The 17,663-nt window shown below is 40.3% G+C and overlaps 1 protein-coding gene across 9 annotated transcripts in view; it reads right to left on the bottom strand.

The window, feature by feature from the left end:
- LOC122885440 (plakophilin-4-like) overlaps positions 1-17,663 on the bottom strand; it is a 79,590-nt gene that overhangs the window by 29,802 nt on the left and 32,125 nt on the right. For 4 of the 9 annotated variants that reach the window (XM_044216528.1, XM_044216529.1, XM_044216525.1 and 1 more), the window contains 6 exons: positions 16,238-16,350; positions 9,024-9,058; positions 4,829-4,960; positions 4,174-4,367; positions 3,024-3,600; positions 1,162-1,188 (listed from right to left, as the gene is read on the bottom strand). In XM_044216528.1, the coding sequence (XP_044072463.1) occupies positions 1,162-1,188; positions 3,024-3,600; positions 4,174-4,367; positions 4,829-4,960; positions 9,024-9,058; positions 16,238-16,350 (1,078 nt within the window). Of the gene's footprint in view, positions 1-1,161; positions 1,189-3,023; positions 3,601-4,173; positions 4,368-4,828; positions 4,961-9,023; positions 9,059-16,237; positions 16,351-17,032; positions 17,185-17,663 lie in introns of those variants that run through there. The other 5 variants (XM_044216534.1, XM_044216533.1, XM_044216532.1 and 2 more) reach the window with 4 other exon arrangements.

Here is a 17,663-nt window from a genome sequence, read left to right as displayed (position 1 = left end):
ACAAATTACTATGTTAGGTGAGGTAAGGCTCCATTGAAGTGTATGTGAGAGAAAAGAGGACCGTAAGGGGGACAGGGGGTGAGAAAGGCAGGAGGGAGGGGAGAAGGGGGATATGGGAGGGATGCTCTACCAGAGAGGAGAACTAGGCTGGTGTCTCATTCTGCTCAGAGGACAGAGACTGAAAACCCATTTATGTCAGCTTGAGATATTATCACTCATAGCAGTGTGACATAACTGCCTACTTACAGGAACACAAATGCACCTGTAAATGAACATCTGTCAGAAGGGTAACACATCCCCACAGGATGAGGAATTCTGCCAACGAGAGGTCACACAACCTCTGTGATTTAAAGATGGTTTGGATTTCTAAAGTCCGATAAAGAGCAGACTGGTATCTGTTACAGGCGACTTGTGCCAACGAGGCTGGGAAACACAACACACCTCTTTCTTTATCTGAAAAAGGTGCCACCCCACCTGTGAAGAGTTTGCGGCCCCAAAATGCTAGCACTAGCACACAAGCTAGCACCAAGGCCATAACAAGCTTCTCGTGATAGCTCTACAGTCAAACCCCAGCAGCAGCAGCAGCAGCAGTCGCCTGTGTCGGCATTTTCAGCCATTATACCATATGATAAGAACTCAGAACATTTTACTAATTTGTATATTTTTATGAAATACTGTATCTTTGTTGTTATAGCCAATATATGTAGCTCAACTTCTTTATCTTTTGTAATTGTTTAACAGCATTTTTATTAGCTTCTTGAGGCTTAAAAGTTAAACCACATATAGTATTATGTCATCAATTAAGAAATAAATAATTGTTTTGAACCATTAAACCATCACATTTATTAAGGATTCAAACTTAAGATGAATATATCTCTTGAACTTCAAATTATGCTGTATTATTTGTATATGGTGTTAATTATTAATAGAGCAAAAATAGCATAAGTCCCAACCCTACTGATTGCATAGTAGTGTCGCAGTGTAACATGTGATCTTAAAGCTGATAACACTACAATAAAAACATGCACATTCAATAGTAAAAATGATGATTATTTAACCGAGAACAAATAAAAGACACATCCACATGCAGCACTTACATACAATCACGATACACTGAGAATGATAGGAAACCGATGTCACACAACAACCAAAAATGTTCACCTTGAACATCATCATCAACCAGGGCGTCTGAGGATATCCCCAGGCAGCATGAAGTCAAGCAGAAAACAGTCCATTAACCTTGTAACGATAATACAGTGATTTGCTGAATAAGAGATTCTTTTAACTTTTGGAGGAAGACAAAAATGTTCTTGGATTTTATGGCGGGATCTGGGCTTTCACCAGTAATAAATGACTGCTGAAAAACCTTCATATATTGCTGAAAGGTGAAAATGTGTGATTATGCTATGTAATAACTGTGGTTTTCATTATTTGTCAAAGCTACATTCTTATCTACAGGAGATAGCTTATAAGTTAGGGCTGAGCATGACTCAGCTGGCCTCTTCCTTTTGCTGTGAGGAAAAATTGGTTGGCTCTACATTTGGACAAGATACATGTATGGCTAGAAAACATTAGCGAGCGCTTGTTTTTGCCTCTTTCTCCTAAAAGGATGACACACAAGCTAGTTTGGGCAGGCAGGTTCTCCAATTATCATCTTCCTGATCTCCTCAACTGTTCTGAATAAATTACACACACACAGAGTTATACAGCCACCTCATTTTTTTCCTTGGTGAGTGCCCACGATATAGCCTTAATGCACTCATGAAAATAATGGACTTGGAAGGAAATCCATTATGTGTTCTGGAAATGTTTTCTTCTACCTTCTCTATTATTTTGCTACATAGGGACACCTCCCTTTTGTATCAAGCTGAATTGCTTATCACTTATTTAACCCGCAAACTAAAACGGTCTTTGCATAAACACCATGTATACTTAATATACTACATGTATACTATAAACATACACTGTGGTTACAGCTACAACAGAGCACACTACTGTCCACACCCATTAGTAATGCTGGGTGTCGTTAAGAGGTGCAGCACAATATGCTCAAACACACACAAGAAATATCTTCTCTATATATTCCAAAGCTTTAGAATTATTAATTCAAAATCCAAATTCCAAAACACTTCTAGCCACGTATTAGCTATATGGGCTACTATATTAGGACTACCAGATCTGGTTTCCTTTTCTATTGTGAACAGCAAAACTAACTATGATTGGCAGTTTATTATACTCTTTGAGCTAATATTTGTCTTCTTGCAGGAACTATGTTTTGGCTCCAATCCAGGACAACCACTAACCTCACAATTCATTGTTCTTTCCAGATTCAGTATGCTGAGCACAGAGCCAACAAAAAAAATGCATCACTGTCCAAATATTTACAGCCTGCACTACAAATCTTTTACTCAATAAGTTCAGAAAAATTTATAAAAAGCAATTACAATGTGATACCCTACAAAACTGAATTACTCAAGTTTTACGTGCTAAGAAACACAAAATACCTATTTTAAAGATGTTATTACTTTTCATTATATCAATGTCTCCTTGTGTTTTCAGGATTTTTTAAAAGGTAATATACACTAACTACATAACTAATGATAACATCTTACATTAAAGGCTTGAATTATGAATTTCATTACATGACTATGTTGAAGCATTTGATCTCAATGAATGCCTTTCTATTAATGTTGGAGGTGTGGCTCTATTACATTGTGCACGCACACACAAACATACAATGCCACACAGCTGATTCACACAGCTATGTGTAAATGGAAAAGGCGGCGCAGCAATGGAAAACAAAGAGGAAAACACCATGTACTCTTTTCCAGAAGGTATTTTACTATTGCCCTTAGACTTTTTATATAGAAAACACTGCAGCAAAACTATATAGACAATTGAAAAAAGTTATTATCTACTGATCTGAGAGTCTAAGTGAGTTTGAGCAGGCTACTGAGCTGATACACTGTAAATGGCAGTGTGTGTGTGTGTGTGTGTGTGTGTGTATGTATGCATTTGAGCACCTGTGAGGCTGTCAGGTCGCGTCATCCTCTCGTAAATGTCGTAACTCTGGGGTCCGTAGGGGTCGGTGTTGTGTAGCATGGAGCGGGGCAGAGTGGAGCTGTAGTGCTGGGGCACGGCGGTCATACTAGCCCTGACTGGAGACGATGAGTGAGTAGGCTGCTTAGTCAGTGGAGGGTTGATGCTGTCCACCACTGTCAGAGGCGAGCCCATGCGGCCTGATGATGACCCTGCAGAGGCCTGATAGGGCGAGGTTGTACGGCTGCCTGATCGTGAGTTTGTGGAGCCCATGCGTCGTAGTGCAGCAGGGGAGTTTTTCTGCGTGGAGTAGGGCGACCCACTGCCACCACCGCTGGTGGTACTGATGCGCTGGGCAGAGGGCAGGGTTGTAGAGAAGATGCTGGAGAGCGGTTTGGGTTCAGTTACAATGGGGGAACCGTAGGCACTGCCAACTGAGGTACGCAGGGAGCCGCGGGAGGGGGACACACTGCTGGCATAGGCTGGCGAGTGAGAGCGAGAAGGCACCGAGCTTACCCTCCGCATAGCACGGCCAGGCACTGCTGTCGTGACTGCTGGAACCTGCAAGTCAGAAAGAAAACAATAGGGCTTCATGCATTTGTTTCTTCAGTCCTTAAGGAGCTGTACAATCATTAACAGTCATGTTGTACTTTGCTAAATTGACTTGTGCAGTGATAATGACATGCTAAATAATACAGTATTAAATAAAGCAATTCATTATAGGGCATGACTTTACTCTAGGCCAAATTATTTTCTCTTTTCCATCCCCCGTCTGTTGTGTGTGATGGTGCCATTTGGTTTCTCAGTGGCATGTGTGTACAACGCTGTATGATGCATGATTATGTTGCGGTGCTCAGTGCACTGTGTACCTTCTGTGTCTTTAAGCATTACATAGCCACCTTCACAGAAAAACATGCAACAGCAATTTTGGTGTGTCTCTTTTGTTGTCATGAATTGAAAGCTTATATTCAGATATGTAATTAAATTTCATGAGCCCTTGAACATTGTGAACAATGGCTCTTTAATTAAAAAATATACTGTATATATGCTAGTGTTATTCAGAAGATAATTCTTTACATATACATTTGGTGCATGACAACAGCAATATGTTGTACGTGCAGTTGCTGGCAGTACCTGGGCTGAAGCCTGGCCCTCTGCCCTGGCATTCTTCCCCAGGGTACCAGTGCCAGCTCCAGGGAAGGAGTGCTGCATCCTCAGCTCAGCCTTGCCCATGTTCTGGCTGCTGAGGTAGCCGCTGCTGGCATCCTGGTAGCCACTGTCCGAGTACGAGTTCATCTGAGTTGAGCTACGTGAATTCCCTGTGGACCCTGAGAGAGAGAGAGAGAGAGATAGAGAGACAAAAAAGACAGATAAAAATGAAATGCAGAGAGAGAGGAGAGAGAAGGGTTAGAGGAAGAGAGAGTCAGACACATCATAAATGGTTTCATAATAGACGTGACCTTTACCTAGACAGCATTACTAATGACAAACGGCACAGCAAGGGGAGAATTGTTCTACCACCCTATGATTCAGTGTGCCACGGTACATCATTCAGCCTTTCATAAGCTGTGATCAGTTGTTATCGGTGACACTCAAAGTATCAAGTATCAGTATGGAAAAGACAAAGGTGCAAGACAAAACAGGCTTTCTGTAGCATCAAAGAGAAGTAAAGAAGCCGTAGTTGAAGAATTGCCATATAAATTTAGTGGGACAATGCTGAGGTAAGAAAACGAAGATGTGATTTAGAGAAAAGAGGGCTGCAGAAGATGGAGAGAAGACAATAACAGACCCTCACTTTCATGGAGGGAGGACTGCTCTGGGGAGTACAGAGACACCTGCTCTGACTCAGTCCTCATGCGGTAGCTGGGCGACTGGGAGCTGTCAGTCACCCGAGACTTGGTGTCCCCTGAGGCGGAGGCATCTGGGAAGAGACAGCAGAGAAGGGAGTCAGAGCTTTGAGTCTGAAACAATTACAGAGTTTGGGCTTTGGATGGAAAGATTATAATAGCCATTAAAGCAGTATAAATTTTTAGAGTTGAGAGGAAACAATAACAGACAATAATTTCTGCAACATTAGTTTCACGCTTGTGTACAGTTGGAGTCATTCAATTTTACTGCCATACTAATTTGGGAAGGCAAAATTGGGTAGCACGTCATTTCAACTGTGTATACAGCCATGCTCCAAACAGTTTCACTGCTCTAACATTTCCCTACATCCACCCTCTCTATGTGCACGACAACAACCAGTGTAGCAAACAGGAACTGGAATTAGCCCTCTAATGTCCCTGTGCACAATGTTTCCCCATTATCACAATCTTGTTAAGCATGACCAGTGTCATTTGGTTACTCTGCAATCACTAGAACAATAGGCAGCAAGTGGAAGGGAACAGGGAGGCAAACATTGGCAGCCAGGATCTGTCAAATCCTGCTCGGTTAGCTGGTGAGAGAATGAGAGTTCAATCCCATGAAGAAGCCGCCTTGTTGCCTAAGCTGACCTGTTGAATAAATCTGTTGACACATAAGCCTAGTGTGTTTGACAACCTGGCATCTTGCACTCCCACCTGTGAAGATCTAAGGGTGTGTGCCCATTTAGAGATGCAACTCTGTCTAGAGTCAGATTGTCAGAATAGACATTTGGCATGGTCTGTTGTGAGAAGGTCGGCCCCTGCTTTTGCTCGGCGGCGGTACAGTCCAACCTGTACCAAACATCCTTACTATTTGCAAAAAAAGTGCAGCTATTTCTAATTTCATTTCTGTTTAAAATAACAACCATATACATTTAAGTTTCAGTTTCTGTTTAGTCTTGATTTCTCGCTTGCCCATTCCCTGTCTCTGGTGTACTGTCTTTCTCTTTCTCTCTTTGTGAGAGTGTATCATACCCCAATGCCCCCCCCCTGGCTAGGGGCCCGGACATACAGAGAGAAAGTTCACAAGAAAGATCACATTTGATATTATTAAAATTTCATGTGGGTGATACAAGGGACTTGTTAAAGTATTTACAGTAAAACAAGACACTTCTTTAAGATCAAAAAGCATTTTTATGTCCTTTAAACGTAAGTAATGACATGACTGAATAAGTCTTTTGTCTCCTTCCATTCTGGCAGCAACTCTGTGTCTGGCACACGGTGTGTCATTTCAGACCACAGGGTTTTTATACTGAGCCTTGACCCTGTTTGATAAATGAGATGCCAAAAAGCCAGAACAGAGGAGGAACGGGAAGAGAGGATGACAGCAAGAAAGAGAGACAGAAGCCCTTTTTCTTCACATATTGAAGATGAAACATTACCGGTTTCAAATATCCATGTAATAATTTAATGTTGTCAATGTTGCTGTTTTCACACATAACATGACCACTCTAGAGTGAGTATTTTGTTTTTCTCCAAGACAATGATAAAGAAAGATGTCTGTTCTCACACAGGTTGCCTCTGTGATGAATTTTAAAACTTGTTTTGCAGTTGAATGTTTATCTCTACTGCTTGCCCTCGCTTTGCTAACCGCAATTGTTTAAGCACCCTGTTGCGCCCAAATACATTTCCTTGTCTATTAATAATGTATTAGATAAAACTATAAAATACTGCTGCCTAGTTTACATAGTCCAGCAGCACCCACACAGACAATCAGCTCATCTGTATCTCATAAGAATTTTATTCCCATTTCCCTTACATGCTATTTTGTAGGTGTTTTACTGGATTTAAAGAGCAACTTTTAGGTTGCTGTCCCCAGTTAATTTCTGTGTTGCAAAATTGTGTGGATTTTCAAAAAAAGATATCTAAATTACAGTGACACTGGTTTTTGTCAGGCAGTTTTCGTGTCCACCTTAAAACGGAGAAACCGGACGTGATGTCACATAATGCAGAGTGGGTCAAGTTAACTAATAATAAATATGGATTCTAAAGGTAATTTTGAGACTGGTGAGGTTTAAAATACATATTTGTAAGCATATAAAAAGGACCTTTGAGGACCTTTGAGCCTGCTAGGCATCCAAGGGGCTGGGAACAAGACAGAGTAAAGAGAAATAAATCGCCATCAGTGAGAAACTGAGCTGTTATGTGAGGAAAACCAGTGGAGAGCTGGGCAGGTGTCTTGTGAGTCACAGATGATAGCTACCAAAACATAACGCTGTGATGTTTCACGTCACAATGTGGTAAAGTTTGCAATCACATATTAGGCAGTATCAAAACTAGTAGTGATTGGCTACTTTTTATTTGAATTTCTGCTATAATGGCTTGTGAAAAACATGAAATTGTATATTAACTTTTCAAAGCATATTTTCCACGAAACCTAAAGTATAAATTCTGTAAGAAATTCAACTTACAAATTGCTCTTTAAACATGTCAGTAGAATCTTGTCATACACATCTTCTGTATAAAAAGGGTATTATAAAAATGTTGCTAGATCCTGAGTATACAGGTTGCCGCAGTGTTTCTTTTTAACATGATGATGACATGTTAAACTGTCATGTCCGAAAAGGAATAAGCAGCTCAACAAAAAGAGACGGGGGACAGAAACAGAGAGAGAAAGCTTTCATTCTGGGGTGTTTGTCTTCTACTCTCAGTGGACATGAGGTGCGACTGCATTGACATTTCCTGGGGCTAAAAGGCCCGTTTCCACAGTAACACTTCTATCCCAAACTCTCAGACAGTGGCGACATACGGTGGCTCGTGAGGCCACTAAGCCTCACAGACAAACGTGGTCCCATTATGCTCTGTGCCACAGAGTTAGACTTTAATTCATTTAGATTGGAAAAAGTACATTGCCACATCTGACTATCATTTATCATCTACAGAACAATGAGAAATCAATAAAAAGCAAAACAGTGATTGTGATTAGCCCCGGCTCTGTTCCAACACTAATGAAATACATTCAGCAAGGAAATGGGGAGTGGGCAGCAAATGAGAAAACCGCGTAGTATTAATATTCCCAGTGCATATGTACAACTATAACCCCCCATAGGCTCTTCTGGCAGGATCGACAATAAAAGATTAATGACCATTGCAGAAATTCGCTAAGTTCCACTATGCAATTAATAAGCCATGAAATACATTAGTAAATTCAATTCATTATCTGTTCTCTGCTGAAAATCCTTCAAGGATGTGGACTAAACAAACAGAGACCAAAAGGGTCTGAGAGCAATCCATCCGCTCCCCATCACTGATGGTATAGTGTGTGAGTGAGCAGAAATAGCTTAGATAAATATTAAGGCAAGAATATCCCTTAGGCTGTCCATTATTGTAAGCTTGGTTGAAAAGGTTGATGTTAGCAATGACTATTGACAAGATGTAAAACATGCCTGAACTGTGCTACACAAACACACACTTAACCAAGCCCTTACAGAAAGATGAACAAACAAACACACACATAGTCCTTTCTGCCTATATTAAATAATAATTCAAAAGCACTTAGCAGAACAGTGAAGCTATACTTATGTTTCATGTGTCACTATTTTATCACTGTGATACTGAACAGAACTGTCTAGTCCACTATCATTTAGAGTGGACCTCATAAGGTAAACCAAAAATATGTAAACAGATGGGTATTTATGTCTAACAGTGGTTGCTGACTACTGATTATAGGTTTTAATAGGTTGTTCAAAAAGGTGTAATCAGGGTCAAATGGGAACAGAAATGAATGAATACTTTGTGAATGTAAGCTAGTTTCATACTCAAGATACAGAGCCACAGGTTGCTTCAAACCTGTAGGGAGAAAACCTAAATAAGTCTATGTATTTTAGTATTGAATGATCCCTGAGAAAGGAGGTGGCCTTGTGGCCCATTATGTTACAGTACAGGTCTATGGAGTGAGCAGTCATTTGCTGTTCCACATTCAGTGTCTGCGTAATTCTCAGGGTTTTTCATGTCTAGGTACAGGGTAATGTGGGAGGTATGTTTACATCAATGCTCCTACCAATGAGTGAGTGTAGAGGACACCAAATATGATCTGAATGCATATACACATGGCTATCCTGGGTGTTTGAGTTGACATACCTGCAGTTCTCCAAGGTAGGGACTTCTCAGACGAGCTGTATGGGGGAAAACAGGAGATGAGAAGGTGAATACATGCACTACAAACCAGAGACACCACAGTGAAAGACATGAGTGAAATCATCTGGAAGAGACACCTTGGGGGGGGGGGACTCTTTCCTTGGGCCTTTCACAACAGGGTCACCGATGGTAATCACTGTGTTTGAGATAAAACAGCTAGAGGTTCAGAGTATATCGCCTAGGTGCGGATTTAATGTTTACAACTCAGATATAAAGTCCATTTCTGTCATCTATGTTTATCAAGACCTAAAGATGCCTTTAGTGACAGCTAGTGTTTTGTTTGAGGACCCATGAGCACTGACAAAAAAAAAAGAAAAGAAAAGCTATAAATGTGAGACTGGAAGCTGTTTTTCACCTGCAGCATTAATAAAACATGCTAAGCCAAAAAGTACAAAAAAAAGGGCCAGGGGATGGAATACATCCCGATGGGAGCTGAAACTGAGCACAGACAACTGAGGAAAGCTCCCACAGTACATCAGGGGTGATCATACAGTATATTCGCACACACTCAGTGTACAAGCTCACAACGTCCTGACATCCAAACACAATCCTGACATGCAGCCAGTAGACAATGGCACAAATCCCAAAAAGATCCCAGATTAATTTTCAGAATCTGCATATTGTCACAAGCCTTTAATCATATTTGGAAAATGTCTGAGGCCTCACAATCGCTACGAAACATGCCTGATATTTCTTTGCGGTTTTCTAGTGGGGTATCCCATGTCATTGACAATGACAACAACAATTGAAAATGTAAGATGTCAGGAAAGCAACAAGGAAGATGCAAGATTTACTGGTGAACTAACCACTAATGCTATAACTATCCCATGCCACCAAATAGGGAACCAGGCTGTGGGAGGAAATGTTTTCCCTTCCATTTTACCATGATGATATAGAAAAACAGGTCTGTTTTGGCAACTGTATAGCTGGATTTATAGTTGACACAAGGGGTTAACGGGAGTCCCACCACAGATACCTACGGTGTAGGTTTTGATAGACAGTTGAGCGTCAGATTTCACCTGTTGATATCACCATTGCAATGCTAGAGGGATGGATTGTGCAGGCAGAAATATAAATCCAGCTTATGCCTTGACTGAACTTACACAACAGGAATCTCACAGATTCCTGCAATCAAGGTGTTGACGTATACAGTGAGGGTAGAAGCAGGGAGAAAATTATTGTAGCACATTTGCTGCTTTAATTTTGCTCTTCAGCTAGTTAAATGATTGAAAGCTTTTCTTCCAAATGCTACATTCAAAGGAGTGCCGATGCATTAAGTTTAATACAGTACCTATTTCTTTCTTTTAACTTAAAGTTTCATCAATAATTTATTTCAGTTAAAATATGGAACAAAAACAAAAGACATTACATTTATGTTTGTTCAGTTCATGCTCAATACTAGTTGATCACGATCAAGAGAACACTGAGTCTTTATAGGAAAACACCCATTTTGATCTTCTTAAATACTACTTTAGAATGCTTATAAAATGCAACTTAAACTAACTAAAACAAACTAAAAACTAAATTATAACCAGATTTTTAATTTTCAGGAAAAAAAATTTAACTATAAATATACCTTTGAAGCTTACCAAAGCTTAAGTGTAATCATAAAAAGATCTTTACATCTTTACAACATTATAGTAATCCTGCAGCAATTGCATTGCATTTAAACCATCTTAATGGCCACCTCATAATTTCAATTTATGCATGTACCTATGAAAATACTTTCTGACCAAAGGGAAAGCCATTCACTCTCTCAGAGACATTTTTCCAAGGCTTTTTTACGCTTTATTACGAGGCCAATCAGGAGACCTCAGAGCAGTGCTCCCACCCTTTTCTTTTTAATATCCTCTATTTGCTGGTCATTACTATCAAGCACCTGATGTTGCAACTGCTGCTATTTTTCCATCTAAGGTGACACTCAATGAGCTTTAAGACGCACGGCTCTAAGAATTTTAATGAGCACACAGGCAATTAAAAAGAGGAAGTTGGGTAAGTTGTGCTCCACTGAACCATGGCAGATGAAGTAGAAGAATGGCTACCATAATGATGATGCACCATGCGTGCTGCATGCCGACCGGCTGGCTGGGTGAAGGGTGTAAAGTGATTGTAAAACTGCCGATGCTGATAAACAACAGGCTAACCCTGATATGGCACTTTATTTCCCATCAACCCCTTTGGCTGGGTGGAGGTCGCATCTTTTAGGAGTTTTGCCAGAGGTCATGTTTGATGACCACCTTGTGTGCTTGTAGAAACGAAGGGGGTGGTCAACTCTGGAGGTGTCATGAAATGTAATGACTCCCATCAGAATCCTAAAGTGTGCTGTCACCTCTGCTGTCGTCCCACTGAGCTATTGAGCCAAGCGGTGTGACCTCAATGGTTAAAGCTAATCTCCATTCACACTCAAATGTCCAGTGACAACCATTTTAATTCACCTTCTCAGGCTTTAAAAAAGGTGCTGATGGTGGTGAAAATTGTGTTGCATGTTTTCTTTATAGAGACCCTAGGAGGTGGTGGATTGCTACTGGCCCCCCAGTGTGTAGAGTGGCTGCGTTTACATGTACTTTAAAAATGTGATTGTATCTTTCCGCAGTAACCTGATTTCTGAAAAATCATGTACATGGGAAACTTGGCTCATAATTAGAATCTGATTATAAGAAACCTGGATAACAAAGCTAGATATTATTTTAGACACCTGATTATTTACCCATTATTCAAACCTTACTTACGTTTCTTAGAGGCCATTTGTGTGCCAAAGACCCATAACACAGAAAGTACCAGTATCTCTGTGGCAACAGTGAAGCAAGGTGAAAGGAAAGTAGTATAGTACTATTTATAGCGGTTTTGGGTTGTATCCAAAATAATTAAATCCAAAATCTAACTGAAAAAGAAACCGTATTGATTTTTCAGCTTTAACTAAAAACACAAACCACAAAATAAATCTGGTTAGTTAGCGAATCGGAACACAAGGGCACAGTGGGCACAGTGAAAAAAAACAGTGTGCTCTTTCACAACAGTCTAACAGCACTGTCAGAACAAATGTTACAAAAAACACTTAACGGGTAACCACGGCCCTTTTTGACTGAACAGTCCCACGAAATAAAGCCAGGAATAATTCCCTGTTTGCGTTCCCTTTGCATCTGAAGAACTGTGAAGATCCAGCCACTAACATATTAAAAAACAACTTTGAGTGAGACGCAATTTTCCACACACAAAGAAATAACAACGCAGAGACACAGCGATGCTCTTCGTAATAACTGTTGCAAAAGTCTAACAACAGACCCGCAGAAGTGGAGGGGATCAGATAAAACCCGGTCTACTAAGTTGCAACAATCTCCTGAGTGTTTAATGGTGATTTAGTATGTAACCGTAAGCAAATATAGCATTGATTATAAACATCCACAAAAATAGCAACCAAATTTCACCCATAATCCTGACAATAACGGCAACTGTGAATGAAAGCTGTGTTGTGTCAGCCTCAAGGCTTGTGATTGGCCAACCAGCTCGGAACAACAAATTCCATTCAGATAATTCCTAGGCTAATAGAAAGCACAGTACTACCCCTGAAGAAGGGACTTTTTGCGGGCCTTTTTTTTCTCTTTCGATCGAAATGCAACTAAAGTGCCTGAGCTCCAAAAATGGTTCCTGGGTTACTTCAAAAGTTCCTTCAGTTGAAAAGGGCTATGTTTCAATTGTGACTCTACCACCATTAATAATTTTAATATTAATACTTAACAGACATATTTTGAAAGAATCATCTTAACCTGTGGGACTGCAACAGACAATGCAAGCCAGACAGTTAGGAGCAGGCACTGAAGCTCTGACAAATAATGAGTAAAATTACATTTGTAGGAAAGACAAGTATCTCTTAATGTTATTTTCCCTTTCATCAGGTTTGTGCAGGGGCTGAGGTGTGTCTTCACCTCTCTGAGGACTAATAGCTCTAACAACCTGGAGAGAAAAGAACATTTTAAAATTAAGCTAGTTCCAAAATGGCTACCATCATTATATGGTGGCTACAAAAAAAACAGGAAAAAAAAAAAATTATGTTCAGAGCAGGAATAGATAATCACTTTCAAGTCAGGTTATCTGGTTAGGGGGGCAGGATTTTGGCAAAGAGCAATGCAGAGCACAACACACACAATAGACATACAATATGCCTCATACAAAGGTCTCTCTCTCTCTCTCTCTCTCTCTCTCTCTCTCTCTCTCTCTCTCTCTCTCTCTCTCTCTCTCTCTCTCTCTCTCTCTCTCTCTCTCTCTCTCTCTCTCTCTCTCTCTCTCTCTCTCTATATATATATAAAGGTCCCTGCCACTATTAATTAAATATAGAAATTAAATATAAGACCTACTTCCAGCTCTATGCTGTCTACTGTGTAGCTGTATTATGCAGAAATAGGGTTTTTTTAAATTAAAAATACAAATTAATAAATAAAGGGTCTGACTGGCCACTCAATATTAAGAGACTGATGTTGCCAAGCCTCTCCATTGCTTGTGGTAGAATATAAAGTAGAATTTTTTTGTGTTCAATTTCACAATAACCCCTTGCAATGACCTTGTAAAGGCATAATATAATATCAAGGATTGTAAACCAACTAGTCACAACGAGCTGATAATTAAGTATTAGAATTTTTATACTTATCAGCCAATTTAGTTATTGTGGCCAATGCTTTGGCAGACAATTGTCTACATACTGGAGCTAAAATTCGTTTTCAATACTTAATGGCATTTTGACATTTGGCTTGTTTGGTCCACCAACTACTGTGTTGTTTTGGCTAGCTAAATGTTTACCTGCCACTGATGGACCGGTGAATTAAAACAATCAGCAGAACACTGCACAAAACAGATTTGGCTGCCAATTTTTATTGTGACTGCCACTCAAAAGAACCCTTTCATATCAGAGGCAGTCATTAGATTGAGTTAAGAAAGATTGCTTGGTCCTCTAGCTTTTATTCTCAAATTAATCTTGAGGCGCCACTCAGTTTGTTAAATATTTGTCAGGAGCGAATGAGTGACTATGGGGCAACCACAGGAAAGCAAGTGTGTTGTGTTGTTTATATCTCCAAATATGATCACTGGCGTGGTTGGATACACTAAAATTGAGGTCTAAAATACAGTACTTCTTAAAGAGAAAATGAGAGTAAATAGCCTGGCTGTGTATATTTTCAGAGAGCTGTTGTCCAGACCTTTTTGGCAGCACTGGAAGCTGCTCTATACCTGCGCCTCTCTAAAAAGGGAGAAAGGAGTAAGTGTCCATTTCCCCTGAATACGGCAATCTGCTGGTAGTAGGTGGTGCTTTTGCGTGCAAAAATGCATCGTGTAAGGGCATAGGCCTTATTATCACAAAGCCAGAAGAGATAAAAGAGAGCCATTACAGCCCCTGCTTAGACCAAGTGCCATGTATCCAGATACATCCCAAATGTATCATGGTCCATTTGAGAACAAATGCAGCTCAAACCTGGCATCAGAATGTATATTAGGTGACTATTTGTGAACGATATGCAAATAACATTTCAATTTCTTTAGACATGAGCCCATGCTCTTAAAAAACAGTATATGTGTAGTTAGTGAGATTTTCATGTATCGTGGATAGGACTGGGAATGGTACCATGGGGTTGAGCTACAACTTCTGGTAGCCTGAGTTAATGACATTAGCGGCTCTACATAAAGACTTTGGACTGTTCTGCACTTTTTTAAATTTATTTTTTTATTAAATCAGTGGATAAATTATAAATACTGCAGGGAGCAAGGGTGAAAGAAGAAACTGAGCTAATTAGATGAACTGTGTACTCAACAGGCCCTTACAGTAGTTTGGGTAATCATCATGCCTCCAGTATGTCGTCAAAAATAATCAACACCCTTTAGAGTACTGTTGCTCTAATATGAAAGAGTAGTCCGTTTCAAAAATCATCCACTGTGAAGGGATGTTGGAAAAACAAAAAACCCTAACTGCTAGGGTGTGCTGTCTTATCACCATGGTGAGAGAAAAAAAAATGTATATCTTCACAGCCCTAATAATGGACAATGCTTACATCAAAGTCCCAGTTGCACAGGCAGTCACTGTGTCCATGACCATATTCAAATATGGCTGAGGGACTGGATATCTGTCAGTCATCAATGTCTTTTGGGTTGAATTGCACGTAGCGCTTTCCACTTGTGATCGCATCACCCAAAACACATTTTTAGGGCTAAGTGGAAAGATGATTTACTGTTTAATTCGAAGTCTCACAATTATGCCCTTATATCAACAACCTTATACGTAATCATACAACTAAAACAGTTACATATTAGTGTATAGGTTGGTTAATCAGTTAGTAAAATACCCACACAATACAGCACTGTGCTGAGTTGTAAATAAGCAAAAGCAACAAAGAGCAATCTTATTAATAGTGCCTGAAATATCTGACCATTAAGCAATCTCTTAAATGTCACAGTCTATTAACCTCTACATCCTCTTTATCTTTGACAAATGACATTGAAGTAAACCATCAAGCCACGTGATAATATAAGACTGGTGTCAACCCTTCTTCACAGCGGGTCTGTGAAGCCCACTGGGATATTGTAAGTGGTATTGAGCTGTACAAATGAACCTGACATGTCTAAGCCACAGCAGACAGGCCAGAATGTGTGGTCACTGAGGTGTGATGATCAGGCAGCCTAGTGCCTTAGCTGATGAAGTGGGAATGAGTTCCCAGAAGAAACTTAGAAGCTCCACACTGACAGCAGCGCTTCACTGAGCAAACAACACTCCACTATCATGCACATTTACAAACGCATACACATGCGGTCACTGATAAACATAGGCTTAATATTTTGTCTACAAAGTCAGTTGTATATATTTTCATTGAGTTAAGTAGACAGGACAAAATCCTGCACATTTAAATTGCTAACTGATGTGTCCATGTTTCTGATTAGCTTAGATAACACTGGAGCAATTCTGTCCATTTCAAAATAATAGGACAGGAAGAGGAAAATGTTTAGATTTACAGTCCAATCAGATATGAGCACACTGGGTTGCTCCATCACTATGCCATAAGTTTACACTATGGAATATGGCCACTGCTGTGAAGGATGAAAAAGCCATGTGTTGGATTGTGTGTCTGTGTGTGTGTGTGTGTGTTTGTGTGTGTGTGTGTGTGTGTGTGTCTTCTCATTACCTGCTGCTACCAGCGCCTGGCGACTCGGCCCCAAGTCTGCATCTTTCCAGCTGATTGGCCACAATCTGCCTCTCCACTTCCAGCTCCCTGGTTAGCCGTTCAAACTGGAGCTCCTGCACATAAACACACCCAAAAAACAAAAGGGGAATGAAGGTCAGGAATACATTCTCATCAGAGAGAGCTTTGTGTACTTCTATTGACAGATATGACAAATTTAATATGAGGGAGGCAGGTGGACAATTTGACAGCTTGCTCCAACAGTGTTGTGCTTCATTATGGCATATAGGTTAATGATGACACAAAATAGAAGCTTAAGGTACTGCAAACAAGCTAATTCCAAATAGAAATGCTTAAAAAAAAAAAAAAAAAATCAAGACCATGTACATTCCCATACACAAACTTAGGTACACACACACACACACACACACACACAGGCTATATGGTACTGCCATTTTTCCAGCCCACACACAGAGATAAGCACCACTTCAGTGGGTGATATTTAGCCTTGGTGGCACTATTCCTATGGGAGTCGAGTAGAAATCAGCATTTGACTAATTATCTAGCCTGAGCGAAGCTATTACTTGTACAGCTCTCTAGCTCCAAGCGCTGCATCATGACACTCATAAGACAGGCACAGGGTCTTTTGTACACAGACAAATGATTGCACACACATACACACACTCATTTGCATACCTTACAAATACCTTTTTACTCACCCACACCACTACCATGGCAGTAAAAAGAGTGTCTGCACTCTAGCACCAACACTCTTTTTCGCAAAAAGGCCTCACTCACCATAACTCTATGTACAGATGGCAGGATCCTCGCCTTGCTTTCCTTAGTTGTCCCATGTAATGTCCATTACCATGGTCAATTAGATTCACAGCCAGCTGCATTCACACACAGACACTTACACACACAAACCGGATCTTAGCTTTTTTTGTGACCTGTCTGAGGAAGTCACTCTACAGCACTAAGACCAGCCTACTTTTCACACCTACTCTCCAATGTTCCCTAGGGTGTACTGAAATTTCCCTTCACATTGTAGAAATGTTCTACTCACCCCTCCCCCGAACTACTGCTTTATACCCTCCACTGCTCTCCTCTCCTCTACAGTTGTAGATATGTGAAGCTTGACTGCAGTGAGAGGGAGCATGCAGGAGGGAAAACTACTAAGTCCTTTTTCCTTAATATAATAACGTTTTTTCATGTGGCTGGGATACCTGTGCAGTGCCATGAGCAACCATGATTACATCTTATGCTGCACGTATGCAAATAAGATAACTATAGACCATTGCCCAAGATGCTTGATATACATGGTGAAATGAATATATGTGCATAGTATAATTATACTAAAAAGGACAGCATGGTACGGAAAAAGTTATTGTTTACCCTCATGACGTGGAGGAGGTGTGTTGGTTTGCAC

This window comes from Siniperca chuatsi, linkage group LG12 (assembly GCF_020085105.1).
Source record: "Siniperca chuatsi isolate FFG_IHB_CAS linkage group LG12, ASM2008510v1, whole genome shotgun sequence".
NCBI classification, from domain to species: domain Eukaryota; kingdom Metazoa; phylum Chordata; class Actinopteri; order Centrarchiformes; family Sinipercidae; genus Siniperca; species Siniperca chuatsi.
This window is presented reverse-complemented; position numbering and strand designations above follow the sequence as displayed.